This window comes from Hyaena hyaena, unplaced genomic scaffold, assembly GCF_003009895.1.
Source record: "Hyaena hyaena isolate Hyena2069 unplaced genomic scaffold, ASM300989v1 scaffold_676, whole genome shotgun sequence".
NCBI classification, from domain to species: domain Eukaryota; kingdom Metazoa; phylum Chordata; class Mammalia; order Carnivora; family Hyaenidae; genus Hyaena; species Hyaena hyaena.
Window position 1 is genome coordinate 252,779 of NW_024081310.1, and position 27,967 is coordinate 280,745.

The window sequence follows — 27,967 nt, forward strand, 5'->3', positions numbered from 1 at the left end:
ACATGTACTAATCTTTTCTATTATAGTTTCTGGATTTAAAAAATCTTGCTTAGGAAAGACATTTTCCTTACTCTGAGACTATAAAAACTATTACTCCATTTTCTTTTTTTAAAAAAGTTTATTATTTAATTTTTTGAGAGAGAGACACACACACCCAGAGAACACGTGTGTATGGGAAGGGCAGAGAGAGAATCCCTTGTAGGCTCCTTGCTTTGAACTCAGAGCCGAAGCAGGGCTTGATTCCACGACCATGTGTTCATGACCGCATGATCATGACCTGAGCAGAAACCAAGAGCTGGGTGCTGAACCATGTGAGCCACCCAGGTGCCCCCTACTCCATTTTTTATTTTTTTTTTTTAGTATTTCTGTGGTTTTGTTTTATATTAAAAATCTTGATTCTCCCTGAAATTTATTACGTTCTAAGTAGTGAGAGATTTAAACTCTCACAAAAACTAGTAGGTTTGTTTCTCATTTGTTAAGACTGAAAATGTCATTTTATAAATATTCCCTATTAGATGAGGATTTTACATTAAATACCCAGGAAGCAGTTATCACCAAATGATTGTAATCAATTTCCTCAAACATGTAAATTTTATTTGTAGCCCTCACCTGCTACATTTTATGGCAATGCAGTTTTGAATTTTGCAGTGCTCTGCTACCTCACAATAAGTTCAAACAGTAATTTGTTGTAAAGATTTTATCACGACACAGTGATTGACAATTGAGTTAAAAAGCCTAAGTTTTCAGGATATCTTATGGATGAGAACTAGGAATATAGACGATATTCTATGTTTGTTCAGATTGAACAATCCCATTGAGAAATAGAAATATCTTTAATAGGGTAAAGAGGAACTAAGAGGGGCACCTGGGTGGCTCAGTCGGTTAAGCATCTGGCTTCAGCTCAGGTCATGATCTCAAGGTTTGTGGGTTTGAGTCCCGTGTCAGGCTCTGTGCTGACAGCTAGCTCAGAGCCTGGAGCCTGTTTCAGATTCTGTATCTCCCTCTCTCTCTGACTCTCCCCTGCTCACGTCCTCTCTTTCTCTTTCTCAGAAATAAATAAAACATTTTTTTAAAAGAGGAACTATGAAAAAAAAGTACTATACAATAAACTGAGGGCCATAGTGTCTCCAAATGATTTTATCATTTGGAAGAAAACCTAAACTTATTTCCTTTTAAAGTACAAGCTTTCGGAATAACAAAAATTTTTTTACTAAAAATTAAAAAAATTCTAAGTAGCCAAAGGATAATTTTTTCCCTTTCCCCTGAAGGAATAATTCTAATAAAGTATATTTCACTTTTTTATTAAAAAATTTTGTTAATGTTTTTCAGAGAGCACGCATATGTGCACCCATGAGCAGGGGAAGGGCAGTGAGAGGGAGACAGAGGATCCAAAGCGGGCTCCAAAGTGGCAGCAAAGAGCCTGATGTGGGGCTCGAACTCACAGAACCCTGAGATCATGACCTGAGCCAAAGTCGGATGCTTAACTGACTGAGCCACCCAGGCGCCCCTAAAGTGCATTTCATAATACAAGGTGGGAGGAAGTGCCAGGGGCTAGCTACCAGGAAACACACAGCGTGAGGACCTAACATCACCCAGGAAGCCAGGAAAGTCTCCTGGAGGAAGTGTTTAAGTTGAAATCTGAAGGACGGGGAAGAACTAGACAGGTAAAGGAGGTCACTTGGTTGAGGGCTTGAAAGGTGACCAGTTGGAGAAGCAGAAGTCCTCTGGGTATGAATGAACATTATCTCTAAATGGGGGGGACAAAACTTCCCATATTGTTTTCAAAGTAAATTTTTCTTTGCCCCAAATTAATTTTTTATAAGTTTATCTATTTTGAGAGAGAGCGTGAGTGGGAGAGGGGCAGAGCAAGAGGAAGAGAGACAGAATCCCAAGCAAGCTCTGCACTGTCAGCACAGAGCCCAAGGTGGGGCTGGAAACCATGAAACCATGAGATCATGACCTGAGCCAAAACTGAGTTGGACACTTAACCAACTGAGCCACCTAGGTGCCCCAAATTAATTTTTTAGAAAGTAAGCTCTGCACCCAACATGGGCCTTGAACTCCTGACTCTGAGAACAAGAGTCACATGCTCTAGGGGCGCCTGAGTTGCTCAGTGAAGCATCAGACTTCAGCTCAGGTGGTGATCTTGTGGTTTGTGGGTTCAAGCCCTGCACAGGCTCCGTTCGGACAGCTCAGAGCCTGAAGCCTGCTTCCGATTCTGTGTCTCCCTCTCTCTCTGCCCCTCCTTCACTTGTACTCTCTCTCTCTCTCAAAAATAAACATTAAAAAAAAAAAAAAGTCACATGCTCTACCAACTGAGCCAGCCAAGCATCCCTCTTCCCAAGTTATTTTTTAAAAATCTTCAAACTTTCTAACTTACAAACACCAACCTATTGTAACAGGTTCCACAGAATGCTATTAAAACAAATATTTCTTGGGATACAAAAGCACTTTTAGAAAAGCCAGTATGTTGCAAATGTCCATATAGTTCATATTTTAAACTTCACGTCTCACCTTTTAAAAGATTACTTATCTAAATCTGGCGTTAAGCTTATTTTTAGCTAGGATTGGGAGGATGACTTTCCTGTATGAAAGTAAACTCAAAAGAAGTTCAGAGATTAACCGTGTCCTGCTTGCCTGTGGCTATATTTGTACTCTTACAAATCAGATTAGAAAGCCAGGCAAAGCACTTGTATACTGGGCCTTCACACTGACCTTTTTTGTCACACATGTAGCTCACTTATGAAGCAAACAGTATTAGGGTTAGAATCAGTATTAAAATTTAAAAAAATTTTTTTTAATGTTTATTTATTTGTGAGAGTCAGAGCAGGAGTATGAGAAGGGCAGAGAAAGAGGGAGACATAGAATCCAAAGCAGGCTCCAGGCTCTGAGCTGTCAGCACAGAGCCCGACGTGGGGCTCAAACTCACAAGCTGTGAGACCATGACCTGAGCTGAAGTCAGACACTTAACCGAGTCACCCAGGCGACCCTAGAATCAGCCTTAAAATTAAGGAAAAGACTGATCAGACCTATAACCCAGATCTCAAAACACTGGACCACAAGCACAAATATCTTGAAATTTTTTCCTTATATTTACTAAACAAAGGAAAAAAATAAAAAAGAATATTCAGGAGGAAAATCCAGCTATTACTTCAAAAATATAAACTATTTTGGGGGCACCTGGCTGGCTTGGTAGGGACATCATGTGATTCTTGACCTTGGGGTCATGAGTTTGAGCACCATGTTGCTGTAGAGATTACTAAAAAACATTATAATAACCTTTAAAAAAAAAAACTTAAAACGAACTATTTTAACTGTGCTGAAAAGTTTTTTTAAGGATTGTATGAAGAAAAAGATGAACATAAGTCAGTAACTGAGTCAAAGTGCTAATACTAGAGACATTATCACAAACTAAACAAGGAAATTTGTGACCATTTATAGTACTTTTCCTAGTATTCTTTTTTACTTTTTGGTATTGTTTTGATTATATAGGAGACTTAATGGAAGGCTGATGTTCCAAGTAAAACAATACTTTAAAGATATGAAAAGGTATTGGGGCAACTTGTGGCTCAGTTGGTTATGCATCTGATTCCTGATTTCAGCTCAGGTCATGATCTCATGGTTGTGAGATCGAGCCCCATGGTGGGCTCGTGATGACAGTATGGAGCCTGCTTAGGATTCTCTCTCTCCCTCTCCCTCTAGCCCTCCCCGACTTGCGTGTGCTGTCTCTCTCTCAAAATAAATAAATGTTAAAAAAATATATATATGAAAAGGTATCTAAATTCAGTTTCCTTAATTGTATGTACTTTGTAAACTATAGATTTCACAATATGTAACTGGGAAAGTACCATGATAATCTGCTCTTTGGGTATTTTGGTAATCTATTAAAGACTATGTGTGCAACCTGTCTCTGCCAATGTTTAGCTCAAATTCAGGACAAACACCTCTTCTAATGTTCGATTCATCTTGGAAATAAGTCCTATGTAATCTGTAAGATTACTTCCAATTCTAAAATTCTATAATTATTTGTATTTCCTGAGATACACGTTACTTGATTTCTTTGCACTTTAGCTATCTAAATGAACCAGGAAACATGCACAAATAAAAAAAATGCCTTGGTCCCATCAACAAGCAGAAAAGGAATACACACACATATTTTAGGAATATATATGTACTTTATTTTTTAATTTTTTTAATGTTTGTTTATTTTTGAGACAGAAAGAGAGCGAGCATGAGCGAGGGAGGGTCAGAGAGAGAGAGGGAGACACAGAATCGGAAGCAGGCTCCAGGCTCTGAGCTGGCTGTCAGCACAGAGCCCGACGTGGGGCTTGAACCCATGAGCCGCCAGATCATGACCTGAGTGAGGTGGGAGGCTTAACCAACTGAGCCACCCAGGCGCCCCAATATATATGTATATTAAAGGATTCAACAGTCTAATCAAAGTGTAGATACAGGATGAGAAATACCTCAAGTTAAAGTCAACATAGATTGTTTAAGACTTCCATTTGTGTTTATATACAGAACATGTTACAGCATAAAAGCACACCCAACTTCGTTCTCTTAAGTTACAAGTTAAATATATATATTCATTGAATAGTATCATCTCTGGATGTCTGTATACTGGGTATGAGCATGGGCTCCACGTATCCTTGGGTCGCTCTCAAGGGCTCATCTCCCTCTTCAGTATTTCTCTCTATTCCCATCTTCCTTCTTCTTATACAGAACTGCCATTCTCAAATTTAATATCCGATTTCTCTACTTACATCTTCTTTGAAATGTTATTGTACAAGACTATGATGTAGTTTTTATAACAAGCAGAAGCCATAAGATGTAGACATCACACAGTTTAATTCAATGGTTATTAAATAAGTAGATAACAATAAAAATTCAGTTGCCAACTTAGAGGATTTTATGTATCAGTTAGTGTTCTAGTTATTTCCATAGTATGACATTTATTTCTCACTCAAGAAAACAGATTCATTTCTAAACATTTATTTTATCTTTCTTTGGTATAAACACAAGATGCATTTTTTTGACAAAACTGTCCTAGGGGAATAAAACAAATGCTTTTCCAAATTAGAGCACCAGTCTTTTCCTAAATGTCAGCGGGTGATAATTCGGATACAGTAGCAGTCTTTTAAATTTCATAAAAGCTATTGTTAAGATGGTGGTTTGGGCCGTTTCGCAGATGGTCCATCTAAGTTGGTGGTTTGGGCCGTTTCGCAGATGGTCCATCTAAGTTAGTTCTGTTATCAATGTTATTTTCTTCTTCTGCATCATCTTCATCATCACCTTTTAAAATAAATATTTGTTGTATGACAATATGATCAGTGGTTCAAAGAAATATATTACTAAAACGGTTGATAATGAGACCATTTTCACTTTAAGGATTAATAGTCATGCATACATCGGATTCAAAGTATGTATGGCTAAAAAGATTTAAGTAATTTTGGTGTTTAAAATTTTTCTTATCTATCACTTTTCTGGAGATATAATCCACACACCATAATATTCACTTTTAAAGTGTACAATTTATTGATTTGTAGTTGAGCTACCGTCACAGCTATCTAATTCTAGAACATATTCATCATCCGAGAAATCACACACCTAATTCCCCTTAGTCCTTGGCAACCTTTAATCTACTTTCTATCTCCATAGATTTGTCTGCTCCAGACATTTCATATAAATGGAATCCTAAAATATGCGATCTTTTGTGTCTGCTCTCACTTCACATATTTTCGAGCGTTCATTCACGCTATAGCATTTATTGGTGCTTCATTCCTTTTTATTGTTGAATAATACTTCATTGATGGATACACCACATTGTTTATCCAGGCATCAGCTGATGGGCCCTGTGCTGTTTTCCACTTTCTAGCTATTATAATAATGCTGCTATGAATATTCATGCATAAGTCTGTATGTGAACGTAGGTTTCCAGTTCTCTTTGGAGACCTAGGAGTGGAACTAGGAGTTCCTAGGAGTGGAATTACTGGGTCATAAGGCAACTTTATTTTAACTTTTTGAGAAACTGCCAAACCATTTTCCAAAGAAGGCATATCATTTCATATTTCCACCTGCAATATCTAAGGACTCCAATTTCTTCACATTCTAGCCAACACTTGTTATTGTTTTTGATTACAGTCATCCTAGTGAGCATAAAGTGGTATTTCCTTATGGTTCAACAGGAGTTCCCCAGTGGCCAGTGATGCTAAACAGTTTTTCATGAGCTTATTGGCCATTTGTACATCTTATTTAGAGAACCGTCTATTCAAATCCTTTCATATTTGGCAACTGGATTGTTTGTAAGCCGATTTTAGTCCTGAGTACTTTTTAATACTGAGTTCTATCACTTTTCTTTAGTAATTGGTACAATTTTAAGTTTTGTATATTTGTTGAGAAAGAATTCATAGAACACAAAATGCACCATGTCAATCTCGATTACTTTTAACAAAGGAAATTCAGACCTAAGCTTTAGGGGATCTTCATTAAGTAAACAAAAACATGTCCTCTGATACAAATATATTACTGACCTACCATTAATAAGTGGCAGTTAGTTTTTCAACAAGTAATGATATTTTAAGAAATGGCTCTAGCTATACTCATCCTTACGCCAATGATAACATTTTCAAGAGATTACAGAAGTACTTCTGGAGCCCAGAGACAGGACTTCATTCTCAATACATTGCTGCCCCCAGTGTATATATATCCATGGAACCGATCTATTGTCTGAACTCAGTGTAACGTTCTCAACTGGCTCCTTCACAAAATCGCAATTACCATGATATAAACAAGATGCAAAAAAATAGGGAAAGCATAGTACAGTGTAAGCCCCTTAAGAGTCCTGACTCCAATATTTAGTTCTTAGATCCTTCAGCTCTGGACAGAAAAGGTACCTACCTCTTTCTGTATTCCAGACAAGACTTAAATTTCACATTTCTCCTTTCAAATTGCACCTTCTAAGTTGGGATATGGAAAGGAGTCCCTGGGAGTTAAAACACTCCTTAAACTGAAATCTTCAGAACTTATTTTGAAATCAATTCTAAAGTTAATTACTTATTTTTTAAAAAATTTACATCCAAGTTAGTTAACACACAGTGTAATAATGAATAGAATGTAGTGATTCATCACTACATATAACACTCAGCTCTCATCCCAACAATTCCCTCTTGCCCATTTAACCCATCCCCCCACCCAACACCCTCCCAGCAACCCTTTTTGTTCTCTGTACTTAAGAGTCTCTTATGGTATCTTCCTCTCTGTTTTTATATTATTTTTGCTTCCCTTATGCTCATGTTTTGATCTTAAATTCCACATGAGTGAAATCCGGTATTTGTCTTTCTCGGACTTATTTTGCTTAACCTAATGCACTCTAGCTCTATCCAAGTTGTTACAAATGGCAAGATTTCATTCTTTTTGATGGCAGAACAGTCTTCTTAACGTTCGTGACTTCGTGAAATTTTGTAAATTCGTGTAATTTCGTTCAATTACAAACATGTTAAAAAAGTAATGCTCCTTTCATCCTTCAACATGCAGCTCAAACCCTTCCCCTGCCCCACCCCCACCCCAAGCCTTCGTGGGTCCTCTCAGTTTGCAATAGTTAACTGAGAGCTGTAGGGTCTTACTTCCAATCTGTTAATAAGTGTTGTCTAACCCCCACCAGCTTGAGAGTTTCGCAAAGCCAGGAACTGAGTGGCATTCACCTCCTCATTCTTTCTCAAGAGCACAGCTCAGAGCCTGGCACAAGTAGTCGGCATTCAGCACGCGTTTTGTGATACACATGAAAAGAGAGTCGTGAAAACGCTTAAACAGAAGCAGCCTGGATAATATGACGGTAAGTGCTAACAATTTTTAGTTGGATTCTTCTTCCCCCGAGGCTCACTAGCTTCAAGTCGGCCACTCTACCCCGGCTCCCCTGCCCCGCCCTCACGTCGCTCCAGCACCTTCTCAGGGCTCACCGTCCAAGGCCTCTTCTGGAGCCGCCGCCACCCGGTCTTGCGCTTCCTGCTCTACCAGGGGGCCGAAGAGCTCTGCCACCAGCTCTCTCATCTGGGCCACGCCAGACAACAGGGCCTCATAAGGATCGGCGTCGGCCGGCACTTCACAGGGCACCCGCAGCTGCTGCCGCTGCCCATCCAGCCCGACATACTCGCCCAACAACTCCATGGCGACGGCAGAGCTTCGCTGGCGAGCGACTGCTAGCGCCACCCGGAAGCGGAAGTCAATCGCGGTGGGCGCAGCCCGGAGCAGGCGGGAGAAGGGAGAGGAGGGACTTCCGTTTGTCGGAAGTTGCTCCTCCCCCTTCCTTCGCTTCCCTTCCTTGAGATTGGTTCTTCGCACTGGGCCCCGCCTCCTCCGGCCACGCCTCTCGCGGCCGCTTTTCCCGCCTCCGCCCGGGCCGAGCGGCGGTCCCGCTGACAGTTGAGGATGGCTGGGGCGGAGGGGTCCGCCGGGCGGCAGTCGGAGCTGGAGCCGGTGGTATCGTTGGTCGACGTACTAGAGGAGGACGAGGAGCTGGAGAATGAAGCGTGCGCCGTGCTGGGCGGCAGCGACTCCGAGAAGTGCTCCTACTCGCAGGTGGGCGCGCGGCCCTGGCCGCGCCTTCGCCGGGCTCCCGCTGAACCTCCTGTTCCCGACCAGACTTGCCCTCTTCCCGCCTGTCGCGGCCCGGCTCCCCCGTGGTGGTCCCAGGCCGCCGCTCGTCGTAGGCTTCCCCGTCCCAGGCCCAGCTGCCCCTAAACCTCAGTCTCCCGGGTTCCCCTTCTCAGCTTGTTTCCAGCAGGGCCCCCCCCCCCGCCCCCCGCGGTCTTCATCCGTCTGGTCCCTCAGGATTCTCTGGGCTTTGGCCCCTGCTCTTTCCTTCCTCTCCCTTCTCTTCTCCGTGCCTCGGCTGCTTTTCAGAAACTATCCCCGTGACCTCTCGAATTCCGACATCTTTGTCCTTAACTTTTCCCATCCTAAGAGTGTTTATTTGGAACCGAATGGGAGTGTCGAAGCAGAGTTCATGGAGAGAGCTCTGGATTTGAAAATCTCCCGGAGCTGGGCTCCTTGACAGCGAATCCTCTGCAATTTAGTTTGACAAGTACTAGCTGGTAGGTTTTTTTGTTTTGTTTCGTTTTGTTTTTGGCGAGGCGACGCAAGTATGGTGTCTGTCCGCAGTCCGCCCCCCCTGGAAATAGACCGGAACCACGACAGCAGGTGGCACTGGCAAAGGAGGGAGGAGGGGAAAGGATTTGCTCGGAGGGTAAATTTGGCGTTTGGAAGACGTTGTGAATCAGGATTTGAGGGGGTGTGTTGTAGTGTTTGGTGACTCATCCTTTATTTCTAGGCACAAAAATGGAGAAAGGTGGGTAGAAGAAAACTTTACACGGAATGAGAATTGGTAGGAAGAAGGTTGCCTAGGCCGGTGGGGTGGCAACATTGGGGGATGAGGTGAGAGACTTGGGGTCATTATGTGGTGTGGACTGAGCTCATAATACCAGTTGTCATCAGTGACCAGTTGAGTTTAACCCTGCACGGGGGTTAGATTGTTGAAAAAACCCGGTATCCACGGACAGTCTCAGATGTTGGCTGGCATTTTAAAATTTAAAACCTTTGGTCACCACTAAAACAACTTTTTTCTGCTTTCCTTAAAAAAACACGAGTGTAAGCTATTTTTGAAACGCAGTTAGCTTTATAAATGGACTTCCTAATTTTTTTCTTTTTACTGTAGTAAAATAATGTGGAAAACGCACACATCATGTGTGTGGTTTGGGGAAAAAAGTGAACATATGCATGTGTGGAGTCCCCCAGATCAAGAAATAGAACATTACTGGCATCCCAGAAGCTTCTCTGCTTCCCTCCTTCCTGGAGGAGGGTAACCATCGTCAAGATTTCTAAAGGCTTTGCCTGTTTTCTTCCTTCAAATTTTAATTGTGAAAACATTTTAATCTACAGATAAGTTGAAAGAATACTGTTATGAATACCTGTGTACCTCTTTCACATACTCACTTTTGCCACATTTGTTTTTATGTCTCTCCTCTGTATAATACACCCCCTCCCTGCCCCCTGCCCAGAACCACTTGAAAAGAAGTTCCAGACATCATGACACTCTAAATATTTCAGCATGCATCTCCTGAAATCAAAAGGATTCTTTTTGGTGGATTCACAAGTGTTTTTCCAAAATTATAAGTGTGATATTGCTAACATAAGCCTGTACACACTCGCCTACATTTTCATGTGTTAAAATGTTGGTGCAGGCCAGCTGATTCTTATTTTCAGCTTCCTGAGAATTTTCAACTATCATTCTAAGAAGAAAATTGTATAAAAATGAAGCACTACATAGTGCAAATATAATGCCACGAAAAAACAACAGTGTTTTGGGCCTCCCAGATGTAATATTCTCCTTCCATTTTGTGGCTTTTAGGGCTCAGTAAAGAGACAAGCACTCTATGCTTGTAGTACCTGCACCCCAGAGGGAAAAGAACCAGCAGGAATTTGCCTTGCTTGCAGCTACGAATGCCATGGAAGTCATAAGCTATTTGAGCTCTACACAAAAAGGTAAAAACCGAGATTTGTGCAGGAGGCCTTTTAAATGTTTACATTCTTTTCCACCTGCACTTTTTTCTTGTTTTTCCACTTAAAGGACCTGTGCCCTGGTAAGATTTAATGTAATTGTTTTATATGATATAATTAGAATAGTTTTTCTAGAGGGCCTTTTAAAATATTACACCTGCAACTACTTTTACCATATGTAGTCACTAGAATTTAAATAAAAACTTAAAAAATACATTATTGTACAAACTCAAACTAGTCATCCTTTGTCATTATTTTACATGTGTGTGTATATGTATGTGTGATATAAATATTTCTATGCATGTTAATTTCCCAAACTATTAAATCTTTTATTCTGTGCTTGGAGAAATTTCAGATGGGACATATGAACAACAACCAAGGTCACTTTTTAGATCCTAGAAACGAGTTGAAAGGCAAGGGGCTGTGAAATAAATTTAAAGGGTAACTCATTAGATTTAAAAAAAACAAAACTAAAATCGGCCCTCCCTCATTTTTTTCAGAAACTTTCGTTGTGATTGTGGAAACAGCAAGTTTAAAAATTTGGAATGCAAATTATTTCCTGTAAGTAAGCAGTGTAAAAATGCACTGAAAGTAGCTGAGATGGATATTTGCCAGAGTGGATGAAAACCATACATTTTCCAAAAAGGAAATTCTTATGCTTATTCTTCCAAGTAGGCAAATTGGTATTAGACTATATTCAGTTTTTTATTTTATTGGAAAACTGACCTGTTAAGAGCCCACATTATAGATTGTAATATGTGGGGAATGTTCTTTAAAGTAGCTAAGGCTTAATTATGTTGGTTGTGTTCATCCTTTAAGGCTTTTAGCAAAGGGTATAACTTTTTTTTTTTTAATTTTTTTAACTTTTATTTTTGAGAGAGAGTGCGAGTGTGAGTGGGTGGTTTGCAGAGAAGGAGACAGAATCGGAAGCAGGTTCTAGGCTCTGACCTGTCAGCACAGAGCCCAATGCACAGTTTGAACTCACGAGCTGTGAGAGCATGACCTGAGCCTAAGTCAGACGCTTAACAGACTGAGCCATCCAGGCACCCCAACAAAGTGTGTAACTTTAAAAACTGAATGAATAAAACTTGGTAATAGTGAACGTGAGCTAGGTGCATGCAGGGATTTTTCACTGCTTTTTGGCTAATAAAAACTATACTTCCACAATAACATTTACTGAAGTAACAGAAACTAGAATGTCAGGGATTTTACACTGTTCAGTCATAATTACTAAAACTATCATGCTTTTTCCCTCCTTTGAAGGTTACTTTTAGACCATTTTCTTACTTGCTTTTTACCTTGTAGTAACCTGGGAGCTTTGGCTATCCCAGCTGGGCATTAAGAAGTGCTTTGGGGTTCCTGGGTGGCTCAGTTGGTTGTGTCTGACTTTTGATTTTAGCTCAGGTCGTGATCCCAGGGATGTGGGATTGAGCTCTGGATTGGGCTCTGCACTGAACGTAGAGCCGTGCTTAAGATTCTCTCTTTCTCTCCCTCTACCCCTTTGCCTCTCTTGTGCATTCTCTCTTTAAAAAAAAAAAAAAAAAAAAAAGTCCTTTGAAAATCTAGGCCAATGTTCATTTATAGAGCTTGATGATATTTATAATTTTATCAGCATTTTGTTAATGGATGTATTTGGTTTCCCCATTTACTACCAAGAAGGTACAAAAAATCCAATTTATTCTCTGTATCCTGGAAAAAATATCCTTTAAATAGGCGTGAATTCTTTTTCTTTGTGGTTTGATAGTTAAAAACCAGCTTCTGGGGAGGAAGGTATTTAATGCAGAAATTAAGGAATGCGTTAACTTCATGCAACATGAAATTTATGAGATGATTATTGTTGTCATGGTATTTATTATATCTCACTATAAAACATTGATGCTATATTATAAATATAATATATATAGCATATATATTATATTTATATGCTATTAATAATCTATATTTTCATGATGCCTGAAATTATAGTTAAAATTAGACCATATTACATGTTGAAATTAATGTCTTTCAGGACAAAGCAAAGATAAATTCTGGCAATAAGTACAATGACAACTTTTTTGGATTGTACTGCATTTGCAAGAGACCTTATCCTGATCCTGAAGATGAGGTAAGAGAATTGGAGGTTAATTGGAGATTAATATCTCTAGCCTTCACTCCTTAGCCTGTTGTCCAGTCTGGGCCTCTATAGCTGTTCAGAAGGGATTTGGGGATCGTGAGAGGCTTCTAGGTTTATCCTTTCTTAGGAGTCTGGGCTGGAGCTATAACTGGTACAGATTGTGGCTTTTCTGCTCGCTGTACGTTATAAGAATGAAATATTGGAAAAGACATTCTCAAGGCCAGTGCTTTCTTCCTTCCTCTCTCTCATTGCCTGCCTGCTCCACTGCCCCACCCACCCCCAAGCACCCTCCAAACAATTATTTTCAACTTCTTGCCTCCATGGAAGAAAAGAAATGTGCAGACTGGATCCTCAATTAGAAGTTTGCACAAAATTAGAAGGAAAAAAAGTACACACAGAATTTAAAAGGAATATTTTGGGGTGCCTTGGTGGCTCAGTCGGTTGAGCGTCTGGCTTCAGCTCAGGTCATGATCTCCCGGTTCATGGGTTTGAGCCCCACATCGGGCTCTGTGCTGACAGCTAGCTCAAATCCTCAAGCCCTGCTTCAGATTCTGAATGTCCCTGTCTTTCTGACCGTCCCCTGCTCACACTGTCTCTGTCTCTCTCTCTCTCTCTCAGAAATAAATTAAAAAATAAAAATTTAAAAAATTATAAATAAATAGAATTTTTCTTCCTCCCTCCATCTTACTTCCCAGATATAACCACTGCTAATACTTTTTGGCGTATCTGTTTTTAGACCTCTTTCTGTCCCCACGTAAGTCATGTGTGTTTGAATTTGTAGTCCCCTTTTAACAAAAGTGAAAATTCGATATGTTCACTTTTGCAACTTGCTTTTCTCGCTTCTCAGTATATCATAGACTTCTTTCCATTCTAAATAACACAAATCCACCTTGTTCTGATCACAGCCAAGTACTCATAATGTGACATGCTGTAAGTTCGTTACCTAAATGTGCTGTAGCAAACTGGTGGGGTCTCATCTTTCAACATTCTAAAGAAAGCTGCAATGAACATCCTTATACAGTAATATGATTCAGTAATATTCCTGCAAGTATTTATGGATACATAGAGGTAGAACTGATGAGACGTATGATATTTATATTTAGAATTGTGTTGGGGCGCCTGGGTGGTTCCGTTGCTTGAACGTATGACTTTGGCTTAGATTGTGATCACCATTCGTGAGTTCAAGCCCCACATCAGGGGCTCAGAGCTGACAGCTCAGAGCCTAGAGCCTACTTCAGATTCTATGTGTCTGTCTGTCTGTCTCTCTCTCTCTCTGTCTCTCTCCCTCTCTCCCTCCCTGCCCCTCCTCCACTCACACTCTGTCTCTCTCTCTCAAAAATAAATGAACATAAAAAAAAAATTTTTTTTTAATAAAAAGACTGCTTCAAAAAATAAAATTGTGATCACCTCTGTCAAAAGAGTTCAGTCACCAACATTAGGTGATAGTGTTTTGTTTCCAATACTCTGTCAGCTCTACATATTACCAGTCTTTTTAAATTTTGCTATCTTAATAGATGAAGAGGTATATCTTTTTTCTTTTCCCTGAGTGAGATTCTGCATCTTTCATGAGTTATTGGACATTTGTAATAACTTCTCTAAATTGCCCTTTTATATTCTTGGCCCATATATATATTTTTGAGTTAAAAAGTATATATATATTTTTACATTTATTTATTATTGAAAGACAGAATGAGACAGAGCATGAACACGGGAGGGGCAGGGAGAGGAGGAGACACAGAATCTGAAGCAGGCTCCAGGCTCTGACCTAGCTGTCAGCACAGAGCCCGATGCGGGGATCGAACCCACGAACCGTGAGATCATGACCTGAGCCGAAGTCAGACGCTCAGGTGCCCCTCTTGGCCCATATTTTGACTGGGTTGGATTTTGTTTGTGTATTTACTGATTTGAGGGAGTGCTTTATGTTTACAGAAATGAGCCTTCTGCCTTCTTCCTTGCTTTCTAGTTGTCTTGGAACTGTAATTATTGAACCAAATTATATAGAGGAACAAATTGAAGATATCTTTGAGTTAACAAAAATAAAACCTTAAAACTGGATATTTTAAGGTATTGGGTAAAGTGTTATAACAGTGTTAAATCAAAAAACAAAAAATAAGATGCTGAATAAATTGATCAAGGTAGAAGAAAGAATAAAACTGCTTTATTTATGTGTATGTTTTATATACGTGTGTGTGTATATATGTGGACGTATGTATATAGGCATATATGCTTTTTTTCCCCGTTTAAGAAGTTGCAATAGGGAAAGGACAGAACAACACTGGGTATTAATCAGTAGATACGAAAGTCTGGGAATGAAAGGAAAATCATTCTAAAAACAGTCTGTGCCCTTTGGTATATCATTTTTCTGGGCCAGAATTTAATTTCTTAACTGATTCAAATTAGGGAAGTTGTTGCTGTCCATATTAGCAAGAGATTGTTTGTAATATTTGCTTTTCAATTTAAGTAAAATGAAGGGCTTGAAGAATGTGGGTTTGTCACATTCTACATCAGTCAATTCATCTCACTTTCCTGGATCTTGATTTCCATGTAAATGAGATGTTCCTTATAAAGTCTTGCAAGAGTCAGATGCAGAGTAACCAAAGTGAACCAGCTTTGACGGTCATTTCCAAAGGGCTCATCTCAGTGTAACCTTTCTGCAACACGAGTTCATGTAGAGTGAACTTCTTTGGCCCTGTGACCCGCTGTTTCTCCCTGGCCTCTTGACTATGGGCATGTGGATAGCAGACTCACAGAATCGGTACAGAGAATTACTTCATATCTAGTTCTGCTGTTTGCCAGATTTACTTCTGTGTCCCATAACTCGTTGTAATCTTAACATACAAACTGCTTTTCCGTGTTAGATTCCAGATGAGATGATCCAGTGTGTAGTCTGTGAAGACTGGTTCCATGGAAGGGTAAGGAAAGCTTTTTACGTTGTTGTTGTTGTTTTATTTTTTTTTAATGTTAATTTTTTAGAGAGAGCATGCACGCACATGCGCATACATGGGGCGGGGTGGGGGGGGGAGCAGAGACAGAGGGAGAGAGAGAATCCCAAGCAGGCTCCAGGCTCAGCATAGAGTCTGACCTAGGGTTTGATCTCACGACCGAAAGAAACTGTAAAGATATGATCAGTGTTCTGTTGCAATATTTATTGAATAGTGAACATTTCGGACACCTTGGAGACTATAAGAAAAATAATGAGTTTTCTGTATTCACAGCATCTTGGTGCCACTCCCCCGGAGAGTGGGGATTTCCAGGAGATGGTGTGCCCGGCGTGTATGAAGCGCTGCTCCTTTTTGTGGGCTTACGCTGCACAATTGGCAGGTGGGTGTCTTGTGGAGCTGGTGTGCCGCAGACCTGTACTTGTGACATGTCTCTGTTCAGGCCAGAATTTTTAGCAGCTGTTTTTGACCAGACTCTGAAGTGTAGAAAAAGTGTAAGGGACGTTCCCTTTCCACAAGGTGCTCGGTTGGGAGACTACCGAGAACAAATCTATGTGTAGATAACACGATGCAGAGGCTGGATGAGACCAGAACTAGGGTGGGGCGCCTGGGTGGCTTAGTCGGTTAAGCGTCCGACTTTGCTTAGGTCATGATCTCGCAGTTCGTGGGTTCGGGCCCCGCATCGGGCTCTGCTGACTGCCAGCTCAAAGCCTGGAGCCTGTTTCAGTCTGTGACTCCCTCTCTCTCTGACCCTCCCCTGCTCACGCTGTCTCTCTCTCTCTCTCTCTCTCCTAGAAATAAATAAAAAACATTAAAAAAAAAAAAGAGAGACCAGAACTAGGGAAGATGGAGGAGGCAGTTTTTGAATGGGACTTGAAAGATAAACAGAACCAGAATAAGTTGTTCTTTCGTTTGTTCGTTTGTTTAATGTTTTTATTTTGGTTTTTAATTTTTCTTTTTTAATGTTTATTTATTTTTGAGAGAGAGAGATAGAGCACAAGCAGGAGAGGGGCAGAAAGAGAGAGGGAGACACAGAATTTGAAACAGGGTCCAGGCTCTGAGCTGTCAGCCCAGAGCCTGACACGGGGCTCACACTCAGGAATGGTGAGATCATGACCTGAACCGAGGTTGGACGCTTAACCGACTGGCTCCCCCAGAGCCACCCAGGCGCCCCTGGAATAAATTGTTCTTAAATATAAGATAGGCTTTTGGTCGGGAGGGGTGGGGTATAGTTTTTACCTGGTGCTTTTATTGTGCAAGAAGAAATTGGCTCAAAACAACTAATCAGCAACGAATGGTCTCAAGGCATTACTTAATTTTACTGGTAATGCAAATGTGTTCCTTAATTTATTTTTAGTGGCCTTTACTCCTAGTATCTACTGTTCTGACCTCATAATTTCTTGCCCTTCTCACCTTCAGGGGACATTTCACCATACAAACCACAGACAGCATAGCCACATACCTAAAATCTCACCCTATACTTTTGATTTGTCTCAAAGTTCTTTTTTTTTTTTTTTTTAAAGTATTTAAGTTTTGGGGTTTTTTGTTTGTTTTTCAAGAGAGCGCACAAGCTGGGTAAGGGAGAGAGGGGAGAAAGAATCCCAAGCAGGAGGCTCCGTGCTGTCAGCGCAGAGCCCGACTCAGGGCTCCATCTCACAAACCATGAAACTGTGACTTGAGCCAAAATTAAGAGTCAGATGCTTAATCAACTGGACCACTCAATGCCCCTGTCTGAAAGTTCTTAAACCTGATGCGCCCTCCTTGTATTCATACCTTTCCAGTTACATTTCTCACTTTTCCACTGGACCTGTATTCATTGGTCTTCTTAATCATTCCTCCCCCTCTCCCTTCATTTCCTCCCCTGTCAACAGATGGCCTCATTTCCCATTAAATCGAAATGCCATCATTCAACATGAGCTTCCTTATCATTTCTCTTCTTTTTTTGACAGTATTTCTGGGTCCATATCCATCCTTTTTTTATTCCTTCCTCTCATTGAGAGACGCTGGTTTTTTTTTTCAAAACTACCCTTCTACCTGTGTTTGTAGTTAAACCTTTTCCTGCTTCTTGCTTTTTGAGGTATCCTACCTCTTTTTACCACTTGCAATATTTTTCTTTTTCCTTTACATAGAAAATGCTTAAGGTAGTGATTGGTTTTATTTTTTTAATGTTTATTTTTAAGAGAGACCGAATGCAAGTGAGAGAGGGGCAGAGAGAGGAGGAGAAACAGAATCCAAAGCAGGCTCCAGGCTCTAAGCCGTCACCACAGGGCCCACTGCGGGGCTTGAATCATGAATCATGACCTGAGCCGAGGTCAGACGCATAACTGACTGAGCCACTAGGTGCCCCTATTTTTTTTTAAATTTTCAATTTTTATTTATTTATTTATATTTAATGTTTATTTATTTTTTGAGAGAGAGAGAGACAGCATGCAAGCAGGGGAGGGGCAGAGAAGGGGAGACACAGAACCGAAAGCAGGCTCCAGCTCCAAGCTGTCAACACAGAGCCCAGTGCAGGGCTTGAACCTATTAACCATGGATCATGACCTGAGCTGAAGTCGGACACTCAACCGACTGAGCCACCCAGGCGCCCCTATTTATTTATTTTTAAAGATTTATTTATCTAAGTAATCTCTACACTGAATGTGGGGCTTGAACTCAGGACTCTGAGATCAAGAGTCACATGCTCCTCCAACTAAGCCAGTCAGGTGCCCCATGATTGACATTTTTAAATGAACTGTTCAATTATTTGAACTCTGGATTAGGCAGGCATAACCTAAGGAAGAGTTGATCGTTCCTTTCACCTTATTCCAGAGATTAAGGTTGACTTTCTCTTTTTCCTGATTCTGAAATCTTTTTTTAATCAGACTTAGTGATTTCACTGTGGATGTGTATGTGTGTTTCCTTTCATTGAACCCACAGTAACCAAAGTATCTGCGGAGGATGATGGGTTGGTGCTGAATGTTGATGGAATAGGTGATCAGGAAGTCCTCAAACCTGAAAATGGAGATCAAGATAGTACCCTCAAAGAGGATGTTCCAGAACATGGAAAGGATGGTGTCAAGGAATTTAAAGCAGAGCAGACTAGTGAACCATGTACCAGCTCTGGTTCTGAATCTGGTCTCCAGGTAACATATGAAATATAAGCCATCAGAGAAGTAAAGCTTAAGCAAAATTAATTCTGTAAACCCTGTAGCTTTGGATCTCAATTGTAAAGTACCCTTTGCCTAAAGAAATTCCTTTATACAATCTAAGCTACGAAAACTGTCAGTGTGAAAAACACACTTCAAAACTTAATTTTATTTCAGACAGGACTTAAGAATCAACATCTTAACACAGAATCACAGTCTGGCTGCAAACTTCAGGAGCTTAATGCTAAGCAGTTTATAAAGAAAGACACAGCTGCCTATTGGCCCCTGAACTGGCGTAGCAAGTTATGTACCTGCAAAGACTGTATGGTGAGTGCCTGATCAAGGGTACCATTACTGTGTTTTATCGACTGATGCCTAGAATAAGACCTTCTGAAAAATATATGTATGAAATTGATGCTAGGACTATAGAGAACTCTAAAATATTTCATAGCAAGCAAATTTATGAAATGCTATTTGCAGTCTGAATCCTTATGGAAGCAATTAAGAATTACACAGTATTTACTTCACTTTTTTTTAACCTTCATTTTAGTGGAAAATAGGAATTCTTATCTTTTTTATATCATAGAATTTGCTTGGGAATAAAAATGTCTTGAAAGCTACAGTAAGTTAGTGGTTTTCATTTTTAATTAAAAAAATTTTTTTAGGGGCACCTGGGTGACTCAGTCAGTTAAGCGTCCGACTTCGGCTCAGGTCATGATCTCGCAATTCGTGGGTTTGAGTCCTGCGTCGGACTCTGTGCTGACAGCTGGCTCAGAGCCTGGAGCCTGCTTCTGATTCTGTGTCTCCCTCTCTCTCTGACCCTCCCCTGCTCATGCTGTGTCTCTCTCTCTCTCTCTCTCTCTCTCTCAGAAATAAATAAAAACATTAAAAGAAAATTCTTTTTAATGGTTTTTAAATAAAGATCTTTTAGACCATGTAACACCTACTGGGAAGTTGGGAGATTCCTAAAAGAGATTTGGGCAAAAAGAATAAATCATTCAGGCAATTCTGTACTACAAGGCTCGGGCTTTTTGAGTAATTAATCTAAAAAAATAAATAAATAAACTTGTAGTGATTCTCATGAGGTTGACTTTCTGAGAATGACATACATATGTTCTAATGGGAAACTGGTTTTATTTTTTGAAGAAAATGTATGGCGAGCTAGATGTCCTGTTCCTGACGGATGAGTATGACACAGTTCTGGCTTACGAAAACAAGGGCAAGGTCGACCAGGAAGCCGACAGGAGAGACCCTTTAATGGACACCCTTAACAGCATGGACAGAGTCCAGCAAGTGGAACTTATTTGTGGTAAATGCTGTTTGAACAAAAAGTCATGAAGTTCATAAAGTTTCTTTCACTGTTGAAATACGTATAAGGAGGATTACTAATACCTAGGGTTTTAATTTAATACAAAAAAAAGCTTAAAATTGAAATTATAGAGTAGGCCTCAGTTACGCGTGCCTAACTGTAGCGTTGCTGCGTATTTAGCCGTTATTACCACTGCATCAGAGTTAGGTGCTAGAGTAGTTATGTGCTTGAGAAACCTTAACGTGCTGTTTTGATTCAGGATAGATGTATGAATATGGAATAATGGGAAATCAGTTTCTTTGTCCATCGATTGAAATAGTTTTCATGGAGCATTAGGAATCTTCTTTCTGAGCAACACATGTCATCTTTTTGAGGTCCTCAAAGCTGCTTTGAGGTTCACAGGGAACCACCAGAGGGGAAAATCTCCCTGAGCCCGTAATTGCAGGCTTTTACATTCTTTTCCCTCCAGCATGCCCAACTGATTTTAGTAATTTCCACCCCAGTCAGTTTCTACTCAGGTGCCGCCACCTCTGTGGCATTGATCATTTCTGTCTTTTATTTTTAACTATCTGATTGATTTCTTTTGCCTCTGTTAGACCAAAAGGTAGTTGAGGATGGAGGCTGCATTTGAAGGATTTTTGTAGCCCTCAGGGTGCCTCATACATAATATGACCTGTTAAGTGAGTGAATGAGTTTGAAACTTAAAGTTTGAGGAGCCCAAGATTATTTCAACTACTAGAATTCCAGAGAGCTAGGAAACCCTTTAAAAAATTCTTAGCTAATCTTTTTGGAATGAGGATTTTTTTTTTTTTTTTTTACTTTTTTGCTTGTTTTGTTTATTTGTTTTAAGAAGTAGGATCCTCAATATCAAAATGAAAGAACTTGAGAGGAATTGGGAGCAAGTTCCCGTGCATGTTCCATTTAGAGAAAAATTTAAAGTATTAACCTACTCAACCATCAGTGAGTGGGAAAGAAGCTGTTTCTTTTAAAAGCAAATGACTTGTCTAAAGTCTAAGTACCTTTTTGGTTGTTTTAATTTAGAATACAATGACTTGAAGACTGAACTTAAAGACTATCTCAAGAGATTTGCTGATGAAGGCACGGTATGTATGTTGCATTACAGAATTTGAATCATAGGTCTGTACATTTTGAAAAAATTGTTTATCTTCTTGGATGAACAAATGACGGTGTGTCTTAACCTGGATCCTTAAGAGGTGATTGCGGGTGGAGCTAAGGGGAATCAGGAGCAGTTGGTCAATCAAAGGCCTGACCTCACTGGGAGTCCTTTCCAGCCCTGGGGGGAAGGAGGGGGAGGCAGCCACACAGGGTCTGTAGAGCGCACTTGTGGCTGAGGGGAAGTCCGGGATATTGGCAGAGGTCCTTGGAAAAAGAATTAAAAATGACCAGGCAGGGAAAAATTAATTCCAGACCCCTTATTTTGGACTTTGGATTTTGCAGTTTAGAATAAAAGAACTTCAGAATTGAGGCAAAACATTCTTCTGGCTAATAAGAGAGTCTATCTACTTTTAAGGGTGATAATGATTCTAAAATATATGATCTTTAAAATAGTCATGGGGCACCTGTATGGCTCAGTCAAGGTTACACATTCAACTTCAGCTTCGGTCGTGATCTTGCGGTTGGTGGGTTTGAGCCCCGTGTTGGGCTCTGTGCTGACAGCTCAGAGCCTGGAGCCTGGTTTGGATTCTGTCTCCACTCTCTGCCCCTCCCCAGCTTACACTGTCTCTCTCTCAAAAACATAAGTAAACATTAAAAAAATTTTTTTGTTTAGTTTTTCAGATAAATTTATAAATGCTACCTCGCTCACTATTCATACGTTTGTGGCAGAATTTTTTCCTGAAATACTTTTCTGTCTTCCAAAGGCAGTTATAAAACAAAATTTACCTTTCCTTGGACTAAGGCTGGCCTTATGGACAGTCAATGCTTTGTTCTGCTATGTCCAGACACAGAAATCAGGTCAGGTGTGGGCCTGACAGGTGCTGAGGAAGTGTGCTAAGATTTTCTTGCTTTCTTTTCCTTTTTTTTTTTTAATGTTTATTTATTTTGAGAGAGAGTGAGACAGAATCCCCAGCAGACTCTGCATTGTCCATGCAGAGCCTGATGCAGGGTGCAATCTCACAACGGTGAGATCATGACCTGAGCCAAAAGCAAGAGTTAAGCGACTGAGCCCCCCAGGCGCCCCAGGACTGTTTTCTTGAAAGGGGTGTCTGCCATGTGTGTGAGGCCGCTTCCTCCTTGCTCGTGAAGGTGGGAAGGACTGGGAGCTGCCGGTAGGGACAGGGTCACAGCGCTGCCTTTCTGAAAAATGAGTTGTAAAGTCAGAAGTTAAGAGTTTTGGCCTTGGTAGATTTCTTATTTTTTAGAGACTGTTCTTCACAGTCTCTGTGAACATCCTCCTGCGTCTCAGCAGTTCTTAAACTACAGTTATTCACATCCCTCTGGTTACTGAGGACTCACACTTCTCTTGCTAAAAGAATGTTCATAGGTGTTGCTGTTTTTAACCTTGACACTTTGTTGTTGTTTATTCATTTTTGAGAGAGAGAGAGAGCACAGAGAATCCCAAGCAGGCTCTGTGCTGACAGCAGAGAGCCTGATGCAGGGCTCGAACTCATGACCGTGAGATTGTGACCTGAGCTGAAGTCGGACCCTCAAACGACTGAGCCACTCAGGAGCCCCTTGGCACTATTGTTTCTGTTTTTAATGTTTATTTATTTATTTTTTTTGAGAGAGAGAGAGTGAGTGAGCATGAGTTGGGGAGGGGCAGAGAGAGAGGAAGACACAGAATCTGAAGCAGGCTCCAGGCTTTGAACTGTCAGCACAGAGCCTCATGTGGGGCTTGAACCCATGATCTGTGAGATCATGACCTGAGCGGAAGTCAAATGTGTAACCAACCGACTGAGCCACCCAGGCACCCCTTGGCACTTTTGTTTTTGTTTTTAATATTTATTTATTTTTGAGAAAGAGGGAGTGAGCCAGCATGAGTGAGGGAGGGGCAGAGAGAGAGAGAGGGAGACACAGAATATGAAGCAAGCTCCAGGCTCTGAGCTGTCAGGAGATTATGAACTGAGCTGAAGTTGGATGCTTAACCTACTGAGCCACTCAGGCTCAAAAAACTTTTGTTCTTAATTGAAGTATAGTTGACACACAGTAGTGTGTCAGGTGTACATTGACCTCTGCACTATTAATGGCCATTTCAGGTCTTTCACGTGTGTCAAAGCATGTGTGTTCTTGTCTCTTGTACCTCTGCTCTCGTGCAGTTTGTGGTCAGAAGGCTCTTTATTGATTTAATCACACACACCTAAGATCATATAATAGATATATTTGTCTTTTTTCCATTCACATTTGAAACAAGCAGTTTTTGAAAAAAGTTTATTCATTTATTTTGCGAGGAAGAGAGTGCGCAAGCAGGGAAGAGGCAGAGAGAGAGTGGGAGAGAGAGAATCCCAAGCAGGCTCTGTTCTCAGTGCTGAGCCCGATGCAGGACTCAATCTCATGAACTGTGAGATCCTGACCTGAGCTGAAATTAAGAGTCGAACACTTAACTGAGCCCACTGGGCGCCCCTGAAACCAGCAATTTTCTTCAGTCTTCACCTGGATCTTCAACATAGGGATCTTTGTCATCACTAGGGCCGCTTTTTAGGAGTCTAAGATAATTTTTTTATCTGATACGATGAGTTAAAAAGACAGAGAAATATATTTGTTTGTTCCACAACATTACTAACTAGATCTTGACAAAAAGAAGTAGGAACTTTAAGTTGCAATAATGTTAATCTCCTTTGGTTGTATTTGTCCACGTAAGATTATAAATTCTCGATGTTCTCAGATGATGGACTGTCTTTTATTTTATATTTGTGTCTGACTTTAAAAAAAGAAAACTTAGGGGCCCCGGGTGGCTCAGTCAGTTGAGTGTCCCACTTCATCTTAGGTCACGGTTTCACAGTGTGTGAGTTCGAGCCCCATATCGGGCTTGCTACTACTGTTGGCCTAGAGGCCACTTTGGATCCTCTGTCTCCTTTCTCTCTCCCCCTCCCCTACTCATGCTCTCTCTCAAAAAAATATTCAAAATAAATAAAATTTTAAAAAAAACACTTAGGAACCACAGAACTTGTGAAAGAAACCAATACAATGATTATTGAACCCCAGTATTTATTCTTTAACATTTCTACTGTGCATGTTGGCCATGACCGTTTGAGGGTCTAGAAGCTAAAAATTAAACACTCTGATTTATGTGCTTTTAGGTCCCCTCTCCCAACATCCTTGCAGGAAGAATTCTTCTCTTTTTTTGCCTTTCAGTGTTTAGTGTTGTCCGTCCACGGTAGGGACAGGTCCTTCCAATTGGGATTTCCAAGTGTCCTACATATTAGCACTTTTATAAGTGTGAATTTCCAGGCCATTTAGCAAATACGTTAGAGCTTTGAGCTTTAGTATTTCAAGTGTCTTCAGTATCTAGATCTTGAATCTGTCAGGGGTTCTGAGTCCTCCCTGGTTGACCAGCTGTCTCAGCCTTGGTGCTTGTGAAATTGGTATATCAGTTACTAGTCTGTGCTTCCACTTTGAGGATGAATGAGCGTCTTCTCCCAAGGAAGTGACTCAAGTTGGCATTGCTGTGTGTGTGTTAGCAGCACTTGCCCTTGGGGAGTGACGGGGGGCGGGGGGTGCACTTTATATCCAAGTATTTATCCATCGGCTTTGTTTTTTCCTCTTTCTGGCTCACCTGCATTCACTGGGCTTTTTCTTTCTCTTTCCTGCCCTCTCCCTGCCCCATCTTCATCCCTTCAGAACAATAAGAATGTGTTACCTTTGTAATTAAAACGTAAATTAGCAAACCTGTCTCCTGTTAGGGCGGAGCAGCTGGCGGAGGCCCTCCTGGGGGGTGGGGGGGTGCTCCTGCCAGGTTTTCCCGATTTACTTTTTGGTCCATATTGTCCCTTTGTCTCCTATTTTGCTAATGTCTTGAACACCTTTGTATGATGCTGTAATCTTTTTCCAGTGAAATGGAAGACAAAATTTTCAATGCATAAAGTGGATATCCCATTTACTAAGGGTAGTGCTGCTTTATTCTATGCCAGTTACTCTTTTTAGGTGGCAAACATCTCTAATTTTGGACTCCTGAAGAGGGAAAAGTTTTTTTGGCTCTTTTTTTTTTCCGTTAAAGAAGAAAACACGAATCTCAAAGCAAAGCAGACTTTGTTTTCCTGTGGGCGCTCACGTGGAGCTGAAGGATGTCCCCCAAGAGACAGCTGTGGTCCTGGGTGAGGGCAGTGGGCTCGGGAGACCTTCAGGCGCTCAGTTAACAACTTATTACGTGGGGCACCTGGGTGGTTCAGTCGGTTACACTTCCAGCTTCAGCTGAGGGCATGATCTCATGGCTCAATCTCATGGCTCATGAATTCAAGCCCCGTGTTAGGCTCTGTGCTGACAGCTCAGAGCCTGGAGTCTGCTTCTGAATCTGTGTCTCCCTCTCTCTCTGCCCTCCCCTGCTCATGTTGTCCCCCCCCTCCAAAAATAAACGTTTTTTTAAAAATTAAAAAAACCCAGGAACTTACTATGTGCCAGGCAGTGTTTTATAAGCATTAAATCCGATCTAATCGTCCATCCCATCAGATAGGTGCTGCTTTTATTTCATTTCAGGCGAGGAAGCCGTGGTGGGTTGTGGACCCTGCGCTCGGCACTACCGCACTCTTCAGGCTGTGCACCTGCATGAATGAGCTCCCTATAGGATGGAGATAGTATGATTAAAATCACTCTGTTTTTTAAGTTTATTTATTTTGAGAGAAAGCACAAGCAGGGGAGAGACAGGGATGGGAAAGAGAAAGAGAGAATCCCAAGCAGGCTCCATGCTGTCAGCGCAGAGCCCGACATGGGTCTTGAACTTATGAAAAGGTGAGGTCGTGGCCCGAGCTGAGATCAGGAGTCAGACCCTCAACCAGCTGAGCCACCCAGGTGCCCAGAAAAGAATTCTTATCAGCAGTAGCGTTCAACTTGTTTGTGACTAGTATGACCAGTGACTGCTGCTCTGTACACATATCCCTTTCCTAATCTTTGCTTTTTCTTCAATAGGTTGTTAAGAGAGAGGACATCCAGCATTTCTTTGAAGAATTTCAGTCAAAAAAGAGGAGGAGAGTGGACGGGATGCAGTACTACTGCAGCTAGGGTGCGCGATGGCGCCTGCCCATCCAGGCCCATGCCAAGGCCACTTACTGTGCCAGGAATAAAGGAGGCGTGTCCCACATCTGGTCCTGTTCGGGCCCCCCCTTGGAGAGGTTCCCCTCCCCCACCCCCACCCCCCCGCGGCCTCGAGCTTCCTTTCCTCCTTAACCACGGTCGCCACAATGTTCGCGCTCGTTTCACAGCCAGCACCCTCAACCCCGCTAAATGCAGCTCATTCCACAGACTGCCAGCCGCCGCCCGACTACCAGATAACCCCCAGTCATTCGCTTAGAAGTTTTCAGAAGTTTGGTTTGGTTTTGAGACAGTAAACTAGGTTTTGTTTGGTTTTTTTTTTCCTACCAATTTGTTCTTTAACTCCAGACCGTGTCTGCTCTGCCGGGAGCTGCTGATGTCTCCCGGGACCCTTTCAGGGGCAGGCCCTGGCGGGAGCACCCTTTCTGTCCTCACGGCCCCTCTAGGTCCCCACCCCCCATCGTGGTGCCTTGGGTCAGCTTCCTCCGGCCCGGTCCGCCTCTTCTCCCACATCCGCACTTTGGCAGGTGTGGTCGAGGCTTAGAGGGCGTCTCCGGACTCGCCTCCCCTGGGCCCCACCTCAGGTTGGAGTCAGGGCTGACGACTTTCTGGGCTGCACGTCTGTCATCTGTCATGGGCAGGGAGGTTGGCCGACTGCGGGACTGAGGAAGCCAACCTTTGTTACGATTTTTACTAATAAAGTGAAAACTTCATTCACAATTCCACTGGCACTAGCATATTAGAAGGTCAGTACTGTAGTGTCACAGGGCTTCCCGGAGGAACTTCGCCAGAATCCTAGTCCCTCTTCTGCTGCCTAGAAAACAGACCGGGTACTACCCTGTGAAATCTTAGTGGTTTACAGAGTCCTCTGGATTTCTCTACCTTATCAGGGATATTCATAAGCATATATTGAAAACGGACCTATTTTGATATTGTTCTGTTATGAAAATGTTATTAGAACCCCAATAAATTATTATTTTCCCCCTTAAATCTGTGCTGAAGGAAAAAAAACACTGGCTTAGCTTACCTGTAGCGCAGAGCGGGGAGGGCCCTGTCGTGGAAGAGCAGACCGTGTGTAAGAGGCTCCGAACAAGGCCCCCGGCCGCCTGACCGAGGAGCTCTATGTAAATAAACGTTCACGGCCACAGCTGGTTCTCTCTGACCAGGAGACCTGCTTTGAAGAACCTTGTGGAATGTTGTATTTAAGGGGGAGGCCTTTCAGTTGGTATGAAGTCTCTTCATAGCCCTCAGCCCGTGTGGAAAACAACTTTGTTAAATCCAGGCCTCAGTTGCTCTCCCTCTGGAGCAACACGGTGCCAGCAGGCGATACGCTTTGAGGTGTGTGACCCTAAGCATTGAAGGCTTTGGGGCCACGGGTGTACACGGATTTTTCTTTATGTGTCCAGCACTTGCACATACCAGTCCCTGGAAGGGATGAACCCGGCCTGCGGATGTCAGGGCCTCAAAGAGTCCAACCTGTGGTTTTCCGCATCAAGCCTCCTAATCGCAGACCCACACAAAGAGCGATATGTGGAGCTAGAAGCCCTTCCGGCCCAGGAGATGCTCGTGTGCCCTGAGCTGGCCTTGCAGAAAAGTGAGGTTGAAAAGCTCGGGGCACCTTTGAGATCGTTCACAGCCCCCAGCTTGGGCACCCTTTCCAAGCCTGAGGACCCCAGGCACCCTCTGCGAGCTGGCACCAGCCCGCCCGTCGTGACCCGAAAGCTTC

At 41.8% G+C, this 27,967-nt stretch overlaps 2 protein-coding genes across 2 annotated transcripts; one reads left to right on the forward strand and one right to left on the reverse strand.

Annotated features, from left to right (window-relative positions):
* Nucleotides 1–4,831: 4,831 nt before the first annotated feature.
* GON7 (GON7 subunit of KEOPS complex) lies at nucleotides 4,832–8,236 on the reverse strand. The gene is made up of 2 exons (XM_039217294.1): nucleotides 7,956–8,236; nucleotides 4,832–5,292 (listed from the first exon to the last, which is right to left on the reverse strand). Exons 1-2 carry the CDS (start codon nucleotides 8,161–8,163, stop codon nucleotides 5,198–5,200), a joined length of 303 nt encoding a protein of 100 aa, XP_039073225.1. The 5' UTR covers nucleotides 8,164–8,236; the 3' UTR covers nucleotides 4,832–5,197.
* A 77-nt stretch (nucleotides 8,237–8,313) lies between these two features.
* On the forward strand, nucleotides 8,314–26,961 carry UBR7 (ubiquitin protein ligase E3 component n-recognin 7). The gene is made up of 11 exons (XM_039217293.1): nucleotides 8,314–8,574; nucleotides 10,403–10,536; nucleotides 11,052–11,112; nucleotides 12,560–12,655; nucleotides 15,523–15,576; nucleotides 15,880–15,985; nucleotides 18,523–18,728; nucleotides 18,909–19,058; nucleotides 19,878–20,040; nucleotides 21,082–21,143; nucleotides 26,119–26,961. The coding sequence occupies exons 1-11, from the start codon at nucleotides 8,425–8,427 to the stop codon at nucleotides 26,209–26,211; spliced, it is 1,275 nt and encodes a 424-aa protein (XP_039073224.1). The 5' UTR covers nucleotides 8,314–8,424; the 3' UTR covers nucleotides 26,212–26,961.
* Nucleotides 26,962–27,967: the final 1,006 nt, after the last annotated feature.

Bases quoted from the DNA above. Each gene is read 5' to 3' on its own strand.
- UBR7 (XM_039217293.1), top strand. From the start codon at position 8,425: ATGGCTGGGGCGGAGGGGTCCGCCGGGCGGCAGTCGGAGCTGGAGCCG. The intron at 11,113-12,559 runs GTAAGTAAGCAG...AATGTCTTTCAG, and splicing joins TGGAATGCAAATTATTTCCT to GACAAAGCAAAGATAAATTC. The intron at 19,059-19,877 runs GTGAGTGCCTGA...TATTTTTTGAAG, and splicing joins GTACCTGCAAAGACTGTATG to AAAATGTATGGCGAGCTAGA.
- GON7 (XM_039217294.1), bottom strand. From the start codon at position 8,163: ATGGAGTTGTTGGGCGAGTATGTCGGGCTGGATGGGCAGCGGCAGCAG. The intron at 5,293-7,955 runs GTGAGCCCTGAG...TTATTTTAAAAG, and splicing joins TCCAGAAGAGGCCTTGGACG to GTGATGATGAAGATGATGCA.